General features: G+C 38.5%; 1 protein-coding gene across 1 annotated transcript in view; it reads right to left on the bottom strand.

The window, feature by feature from the left end:
- The window catches only part of LOC109838569, a gene marked incomplete at its 5' end in the record, with an annotated part of 7581 nt that extends 4610 nt beyond the window's left edge, over positions 1 to 2971 (bottom strand). Inside the window, 3 exons of the mRNA XM_020407006.1 lie at positions 2156 to 2264; positions 2754 to 2799; positions 2882 to 2971. Of these exons, the coding sequence (XP_020262595.1) occupies positions 2156 to 2264; positions 2754 to 2799; positions 2882 to 2971 (245 nt within the window). The remainder of the gene's footprint in view (positions 1 to 2155; positions 2265 to 2753; positions 2800 to 2881) is intronic.

Here is a 10323-nt window from a genome sequence, read left to right as displayed (position 1 = left end):
CACACATATAGGGAACACTGAGGTAAATGGGTACTGATATTATAGATCCAGATGCTTCCTGGGAACCACTCGCACCATCCATCAAATGGTCACAAATAAGGGGAAATGTATCCACCTTACTATACATGAGAAACTTCAATACCATGGAAAATATCCTTTGAAATTTCATGTCATGCAAATCATAAAGAGCCAGAAAACATCACAATTTGTAGAATTCTAGTGCAGGAAGCATGCAGCATGCTCAACAGCTTTTGAGGATTGGAATGATTTGAAGGACAAATTGTACCAGTGGGAAAACACATGGTGTTACAATCTAAAAGCTCAAATCTACACCATTATTTTCTATCCATCAGCTGTATAAGCCCTAAAATGACGGTTATTTTTTAAACTAGATGATATTAGTGGCTGAAAATATGAAAATGCTGACTGATTTGCAAAAACAATAGATGCAAGTGTTCCAATTGTAGATTCTTTCACAGGCCCAAAAAAATCTCCACTATATTATCTCCTCTCGTCCCGTGTCTCAAAGATTACATAAAGAAGAGAGTAGTAATAACTTGTGACAGAGAAAAAAATGGCTAAGGTTTTCCATATAAGGGACTCCGGGAGTAAGAACACTGTCAATTAGTGAAAAGGAGTCACAAAGCTGACCAACTCATAAGGCCCTGTTGGGTAGTTGGCAAGAAAAGGAGTCTGATCAATTGGAAGTAATGGATGATAGTCCTTTTGCCTGGACCCGAAGTTCTGTCATGTAAGAGGCTTCTCGTGAGAGGCTTTGTCAAATGATTGACTGTGTTTATTTGCTACTCTCACCAATTACCTATCAGCACGTTCTGTTGCAATGACCTCAAATGCACATTAGCTATCAGAAGTGTTCATTCATCTCTTTTATATTTTCGGTCACTGCAACAAAAACGCAATGCATGATTAGGCCAAATTGTGGCATCTCAACAACTACACCAGTCCTTTTGATCTTTCCCCATACTCATTCTCAACAGTTTCATAAGTTTGAACTCCAGAAACAAAAAGTCACTTTTCCCTACTTGGCAATTCACCTTCTAAGCTACATTGAATGCCTCTCTGTTGTCCATGATTCAGCATCAATTTGCAAAATTAGTTCCACATTGACCACAAGTTGAATTTGGTAAATTATAACATGGAGCCTTGTATCCATGATTGACCTCATTTGCTAAGAAGATCATTATGATGACGAAAATTATTTCTGATCTAATATTGTTATTGATAGTATAAAGTAAATTGTTAAAATCTTATGAAGTAAACTACTAAAAGTAATTAGGTCGCAGGCTCGTGTTTTATTTCTAGTTTCCCTTTCCTAAAAATTTCTTCACTAGAAACAGCTGTCATAATCTCACTATTTTCTTATTTGTGATTTATGATTATTGACTAGTTTTTTAGTTAAGCTAGCGTATTGGTTTCTCCTTCTGCAAGATGTAAATCCATCTCTAGTGATTTTCTAAAATCTACAAAGTCATGTTGATGCTTCAAAATAATAACTTCTTGCACTTTCTATCTTTTGTGGTCGAAGAAATACATATTAAACCGGGAAAAGAATAGTATGGTGTGGGACTTCTTCTCCCACTTGTTACGTTTAGGGTCAAATTTTCTATCAGTAACTTGCTAAACTCAAGGAAATGAAGTCCAAAAGTTGTTAACAATATGGATATATAAGCATCAGTAAAATGAGAAACGTCGCAAAAACCCTCATTGGGCACAAGAATAATTAAATCATTATACTGACCAACACATAAAAACATATGGAAAAGACAAGGTAAATGATGTACTTTATTCAGATTGACTAATAGTCTAATATTGCAGAGGAAACAATTTAGTAAATGAACAAGAACTCTAGATATGTATTGCCAAAAAGAAATTGTCAACGAAATGTATACCAGTCATCAAATATAAGTAGCATATAAAGGATATGGAATCTTTTAATTATTGTACACAAAAAGATTCATGTAAAATAGAGAAGACTCACGTGCTTGTTTGCACATATAGATGTGGAAGCACAAACCGACCAAATATAACTTTATGAACAAATAGAACAAAAGTTCTACTGCATTTACAGATAACAGAAAAGCTACTTCTAAAAACGCCAATAAACCAGTAAAGCAATGTTTGAGATTTGTTATACCTTTTGCCTTTGTTTGGCTTAGTAGCTTCCTTCAAGTCAGTCTTTTGTTTGTTAATCTGAAGGGCTCTAATCAATATGTTTGTCGTGTTCGTCTTAATTACTTGCTCCTCTAAATAAATGAAATAAAGTAAGCAATGATTTACCATGTAAGTCGCTAAAGATACAATCCACAAGTCAGATCAGTCTTCGAAAGTAACAAAAATAGAAGAAAAACAAATATTGCTCTTCCCACTGAAGAATAATAAAACAACGAAAAACATCATTTCATAAGGATTCGAGCATTTCTACAACTTCACACATAATGCCCACAATAAACCAAGTAATTAAGAACCTTTCAAACAAGGATTTTAAAAAAATGAAGTTTCTACTAAAATCAAACATCAAGCTCCCATCTTTAAGTCACTATAGAACCCAAAAGAAATCATTACCTATCACTAAAACAAACAAATTCAAGTTTCAAAGTAAAGCATCGTCTTCAATAAACCCTCTCCAGCAAAAGAAAAAGTACTTCATCAAACAATTACATTTGACGAATGTAATTTCAAATCAGAATCAAAACTACACACAGGATTAATCGATAGAACTAAAAAATCCAAACCTGGAGGTGAGGTATCATGATCACAAACATAAACCCTCATGCCACCCTGCAAAATTTTTAACACAAACAAATCAAAGAGAATCAAGCAAGAAAACACTTCCCAAATTAAAAAAAAATTAGGGTTTTACCAAACTGGAAGAGAGGACAGTGGAGGAGAAGAGGCCTCGAGATGGGAGGTCAGAAAGCAAGCTCGAAGCTCCGCCGCTCGCCAGCGAAGAACGCCACTTTGGACTGCGCCGCCATGGCGGTTCCTTTTTGTTTCCTCGTTTTTAGGGTTTTTGAGAACTCTAAAAAAAGTTCGAAAATGGAAATGGGAAGGAGGGGGAGAGAGAGTTTTTTAAATAAATGACAACAGTTGGGGTTCTTACTTCTTTTATCACACGAAGAATGATTCATCAATTTTTAGTCCCACGTTAGAAAAGATAGCGCCGGATTTTTTGTGCAGCCGCTTCAGAATAATGTGAAAGGAGATGATATATAAAGTACTTTTCCTGGTTGTGTTTTTATAAAAGAACAAATTTTCAATATAAACCCATTTTATTTTATTTTTAAAAAAATTTGACTCATTCCCGTTTTTATTATCAAAACCGACCCATTTCGTGCCACGTCAGCAACGTGGCCACAAAATGAGTCGGTTTTTTTTAATGATGCCGCTAAATAGTCGGGGTTGCCAACCCCGACTATTTAGTTATGTTGGGGTTAGCAAACCCGACTATTTAGCTATGGACAAGCTAAAATAGTCGGGGTTTCCAACCCCGACTAATTTAGGCCCCTGTCCCGACTATTTAGCTATGGACAAGCTAAAATAGTCGGGGTTTCCAACCCCGACTAATTTAGGCCCCTGTTTAATTGGTCGGGGTTGGCAACCCCGACCATTTGGAAAGTCCTTTTTGAAATGGTCGGGGTTCCCAAACCCGACTATATGGCAGAGACCTCTGGCCCAGTCGCCGAGCGGTGAAAACAGCTAAGTGACAATAGTCGGGGTTCACAACCCCGACTATTTGTTCACTAGGCCCGCGACCTATATAAAGGTCACGACTTCATTCTTCCCACACCCGTTCGGTTTCAGCCGCCTCTCTCTCTTATTTTTGTCGTTCTCCTCCTCCCAAACTCTCTTTGAGCCACGGATCTCAACTTTCAACCTCAAGTTTTGTGCGGAATTTTAGCGTGAAAGATCTAACAGGTACTTTCTCTCCCTTCTCTCCTCTTTTGACACGTAGAAATCTAGGGTTTTCTCTCCAAAACGAATTTATAGTGTTTGAACTCTATTTGTAGTGGTTTATTTAAAAAATTTATTCTTGTTGTAGTTGAAATTAAACATTTGGGGCATAGAATACTCAATTTTAGGGTTTAGGATTTGGGGGTCAAGTTTAGCGTTTAGAATTTGGGGGTTTACGGTTGTAATTGGGTTCTAGGGTTGTAATTGGGGTTTAGGGTTATATTTGATAATTTTTTTTTAAATTTTTTGCATTTAAATGATATAATTTTGTTTTGCATAGGTTGAACAATATGATTTTTATTGTTTGCTCTTATGGTGGAACGATTAATTATGGAATGAATAATATGCCAATGTACGTCGGAGGGGTGACAATCCCGTTAATGATATCGAAATCATACAGTTACCTTGACTTGGTTAATGAATTGCATGGAGTTACGACAATTGACCCACGAGATTGCCGACTAAAAATAATATACAATTGGCCGATAACTTATGATAGAACGTCCGCAGTTGAGATCTCAAACGATCATTTGATGAGTATTTTGTTTAATTTGAGCAAGTCACAACCAACGGTAGAATTGTTTATTGAAACGATGCTACATAGTACGGGCCGAATATTCAACCCTCCAGGAGAATTCTCACGCATGTTAGATTTAGGAGTTGAGTCTGAAGGCTTTCTTTCTTCTTCGAGTGAAATAAAGCAGGCTCAATTTCAATATCACAGTGGTGCACCTTCATATGAAGAGGATGAAAGAAGCGACGCCTCTGATGGTGAAGATGAAGATAGTACACCACTTGACAGCATGCAATTTGTGGGTGAAGATGATGAAGAGAATCTGGATTGGCCAGATGAAGCTTATGTTAATAATGAATATGTTGAGTACGAAGAACCACCCCCCGACGAGTTTGAGGATGATGAGTGGGTTCGTTCTTCCACAGTACATGATATACGCATTGGCGAAAGTTCATCCAATAGAGGAGATGAGGAAGGTCCTGTCACGCCCCGCTTCCCAAAATACCCGGGAATCGGGACGTGAACAAGCCCGCGACGTATTAGATTGAGAAGAAATATACACTACCAATTTTTTTTCTTATCTTCTCAATCCAATACGCTAAGCGTCTGGAAATAAATACAATGCGAAGTCACAGGTCCCCGATCACAATCAGCAAGAATATAATAGACAAACTCAGAATAAAAGAATACATATCATATCACAAATGAATATCATTCAAGATATAATGATACGGGTCCAACATACCCTTATACAAACTATCTGAATGAAATACTGGAGAATATAAAATACAATGATCAGGTGGAAAAGGAAATGCTACGAAAATAAACTAGGATCATCGAACAACTAGAGGGAAAAACTACCCTTCGGCTTCTTCAGCTCGGTCTTCTAAGTACTCTGTTAAGAATCCTCTGGCTCCTAGCGATCTCCCAGCTGAACCTATTCTTCCACTAAGTCTGACGTACACCAGAGAAAACAGGTGTACGTCAGGTGCATGGCGCACGACAAGATCCCACAGAGAGAAATAGGAACAATCGAACGACCAAAGCAAAAACAGTGATAATAATAATAATAACATGCAAACGAATTAATAATAATCTAAATACAATCTATCACTGGAATAAAATCATCAGAAAAATCTAACAAAACCATCCAAGTGTCAAGATCACGCAGCTAGCCAACAGAGTAATCATCCAAATATCCAAATCACACAACTAGATGGAATTAATACTTAAATACCTATAACTTGAGACGTAGTACGTCGAGCGAAATAATCCAAACAAGGAAACCCTCATTATATACCATATGTCTCAAATTATAGATAATTAAATATCAATCCCGATCTATGTATGAAAAGAAATACAACCGGCCTACATCTCACAAGAAGTCATACCTAGTCAAGAAACGAGGTCATGTAACTAGTCATCCTATAACAGGTCACTGGTCACATCTCACACAGAGTCAACGCTCCTATCACCGGATAACTGGCTGTTCACAAATCCCCTACGCGCATCCAATCCCGCGAAACAGGCGGCTAGAGGACTACACGCAATCCGATCTCAGCCCGGTCCGAACTCAGGCAAAGCTCAGGTGACGAAACAAGTCACGGATCAAAGTGACGAAACAGGCCACTTTGTCCAACAAACCAACCCCAGGACGAAACAGGTCTCTGGTACGAGTCTGGAAGATACATCAACAGCCTTATCCGATCACATGAACATTAACTTCCTCATCCCAACTCTCTTGTATTTTCTAAATCAACCATAATCCTCATTGAAATTCGGGTTCACCACCTAAACTCGGTCAACGCACACACACATGTCACTAAGTCTGTTCATAACGCACGAGGCCACTAAGTCATGAACTACTAAGGTTCTCAAACATAGCCAGGAACAATCAATGCAACTAATCATGTGCAATAATATCATAGCATAACAGATAATCAAGATTAAGAATTATAAATCATAAACAGAGTCTACATAATTTAGAAATATTTCCTTTTCCAAAATAATTTCTTTTAAAATTATCATAATTTTCCTCAAATGATTCTGTTCTCAAACAAATTCTTTTTAATTAATATAATTATCCAGAAATGATTCCGCTACCCAAAAAAACTTCTTTATAAAATATTTATCATTCTAAAATAATTTTCTTCCACAACATAAATTCTAAAAATATTATAATTAATCTAAAATAATCCTGTTACCCAAAATAAATTCTTTAATTTATTATATTGGTTCTGAAAATACTATTTATCACATAATTTCTATCCATTCAATATTGTTCTTCAAACCCACGCAGATACTAAAAAGATATAAATCAACATAAACGGATAATTCACCAATTCATCAACAAGTCCACGCAGATAATAATAATTCATAATCTAATTTATGCAACTAATTAACGACAGGTATAAATAGGAAATTACGAGTCAAGAAGAGCGGGATCTTGCCTACGAGACCGTGGGGTCTGATAACGAGCAGCGGTGCCGCTGCGGATGGGGTACGACGGATCTGAACGGTCGAGTCGTGACGGATCTGAACGACGCGGTTGTAGGGGACGGCAACGACGGTGGTTGTCATCACTGAGGGCTCAACGGGGTTCGACGGGGGCTGTTGGTGTGCGATTCTGCAACTGGCTCTGCGTTGGCATTTCGTCGAACACGTGGCGTGCGATGGAGGCGCTGGTTGGCGGTGAGCTCGACAGCGATGGAGGAGCTCGGGGAGGCCGAGGAGGCGCTGGAGAGCAGCGGCGGAGCTCCGGGTGGTGGCACTGGCGGGCAGAGAGGGTTGGCGGCGCCGTCGAGGGGCAGCGGCGCGGAGAGCGGCGTTGGGGTGGCTGCTGGGGGCGGTGGAGAAAGTATGAGGAGGAGCTGGAGTTCGAGGACGGGCGGCGTTTGAGGACTTACGGAGGCCAGAGTGGCGGCAGTGACGGGAGAGGGGTGGCGGAGATGGTGCTGATGGTGGCGGCTGGCTGGTTCAAGGAGGAGCTGGCAGGAGAAACGATGGGTGGAGGAGCTAGGGCGGAGCGGCTGAGAGGGAAGGCTGAGCTCGAGGGGGAGGACCGACGGCGGGGATCTGGTTCGAGATGGCGGAGTCGGGGGTCGTGAAGTGGCTAGGCGTGGCGGCGGTCGGAGCTTGAACTGGAGGTGGCGTCTGGTCGGACAACTGAGGCGGAGAGGAGGAGGACAGCGGGGCGGTTGACGGAGCTGGACGACGTGGGGTGGAGCCGCTGCTTCAAGAGGAGGAGCTCGAGCGGGTCGGAGACGAGGGAGTCTGGAGCGGCTGTTGGGCGGTGCGGCGGGTTTGGGTTGCCGGCGGCGAAGCGGCAGCAAGGATATGGGCGTGGGTCTCGGCGGCGGAGAGGCGGTGGAGAGTTGGCGCGGTGGTCGTGAAACGAAGAGAGAATAGAGAGAGGAAGAAGGTATTCGTTGGGGGTTTTTTTTTCTTGGGTTTTTAAAAGTGGAGAGAGATGCAGAGATGATGAGCTGGAGGGAGAGGGAGAGAGAAAATGAGAGAGAGAGAGAGTGTTTGTTTTTTTCTTGGGGAATGGGAGAGCAGAGTGAGTGATGGTGATTGAGTGAGAGATTTTGTTGGATTAGAAAGAGAAAAGAACGGCGGAGAAATTAATGAGGGAGAGAGCGCGGGATATGGTGGTTGGGAGGGCGTGGGTTGAGAGCTGGGGAAAAACACGAGGCGGAGGGGTATACAGAGTGAACACTGGTGAGAGGAAAAACACAGGGAAAAATACCCATTTAAATAATTTAAAAATATCATAAAATTTATTCCAAATAAATATTAAAATTTATGGTCAAAATAATAATAACAATAACAATGATGAATAATTAACTATTTGTTTAAATATTTTACCAAAACAATTAAATTTATAATTAGCAAAACTTATTAAAATAACATAATATCGTATTTTTAAATCGTAGAAAATTCTAGAGAAATTGAGAAAATACAAATACTCTTTTAGAAAAATAATATTTAATATTTAAATACCAGAAAAATTATTTAAACCCGTATTAGAAATTTACGGTCATTACAGGTCCCTTTCAGAGTTGGTGAATTATTTGAGACTAAAGACCAATTGGTTGATGCTATTCGTGATTACTCAATCAAAAAGTTGGTCAAATTCAAGCAAATTAAAAGCAATCGCACAAGTTATGAGGCAATCTGTTTTATGAATACACAAATGCAAGGTCGGACAGAGGGGAATGAATCTGATTACGCATGTCCTTAGAAGTTATATGCATTTGCTGGAAAGAAACATAATGGGTATTTTAGGATCATAAAATACTACGGTGTTCACACATGTAACAATCCAATGTTCGAGAGAGACCACAGTGGTGCCTCGGCCTCTTACATAGCTCGGTTGATTATGCCAAGATTATAGGAGCTCGTGTCAAGCAGGCCAGATTGACTAAGATTGTGAGATTTGTTATACATGAATGGGAGGTTACAGACAATCACGATCATAATTACATCGTCAATCTACGAGGGACACAATGCGCATGCACATGTAACATTCCAGAATTGCAAAAATTGCCATGTGTACATGTTATAGAGGTTACGACCAAGCAATTTGGGGGTGCAAATACATCGTATTACACATACGCTTCTGAGTGGTATTAATTGTAGACACTAAAAAGTGCTAAGAAACGAAGGAGAATCGAACCTCACTACAAGCACGACGAGGGTCGTCACAACGACGAACCTCAGCCTCAATTCATGAAGTTTGTCACAGTTCAATAGGACAAACAACACCTTACCCATCAAAAGACGAAGTTTGCTTAGAAACGAAGTTCGTCATTGAAGATGAAGTTCGCCAAAGATGAAGCCGCAGTTAAGCTCACCAAAGATATAGCGAAGTGAACGAACCACGTCAGGCGGACGAACCTTGTCTGGAAAACGAACCTCGTCAGACGGACGAACCTTGTCTGGAAAACGAACCTCGTCAGACGGACGAACCTCGTCTGGAAAACAAACCTCGTCAGGCAAACAAACCTCGTCTGGTAAACGAACTTCGTCAGGCACCGTTTCAAAGGGCTACATTAAATGAGGGTTAATGACCAATAACTCACCCCTTTAAGGAGAGTTAATGACCACTAACTGTAAGGACCATGAATTTTCGATACTAGTTAAAATAAATTTTTAGTATTTTAAAATATTTAATTATGATTTTTAAAAGAGTATTTATATTTTTCTTGAATTTCTACAATTTCCTATGATTTAAAGTCTAAGTTTTATATTTATTTAAATAATATTAATATTTTTAAATTAATTTTATGCGGTGAAAATTTATGAAATTTATCTGTTGCGTTATCGATATTGTTACATATTATTTTAAATAATACGTTGTATTATTTTTATTATTACGTATATTTTTGTATAATACGTTATATTATTAATTACGTATTATTTGTATAATTTGCTGTATTATTTCTACTGTTACATACTATCTGTCGTATTAGTATAACTTGTACGTTTTACTGTGTATATAATTATCCCATAATTGTTTGATTTTAAATATAAGTAAATATATTTTTATTATTAATTATTTCCGTTTAATTGTACAATATGGGTATATTTCGACTATTTCGTATCAACCGTTGTATTAGCACAACATGTACGTTTTTATTTGTAAATAATTATTCTATAATTAGTTTAATTTTTAAATACCCATAACTATTTATTTTAATTATTTTTGTTTAAATACCTAACCCTAACCCTAATATTTGTAAATAATTATTCTATAATTAGTTTAATTTTTAAATACCCATAACTATTTATTTTAATTATTTTTGTTTAAATACCTAACCCTAACCCTAATATAA

Source organism: Asparagus officinalis, chromosome 4 (assembly GCF_001876935.1).
Source record: "Asparagus officinalis chromosome 4, Aspof.V1, whole genome shotgun sequence".
NCBI lineage: Eukaryota > Viridiplantae > Streptophyta > Magnoliopsida > Asparagales > Asparagaceae > Asparagus > Asparagus officinalis.
The sequence above is the reverse complement of the archived record's forward strand: the minus strand, read 5'-3'. Positions and strand labels throughout refer to the sequence as shown.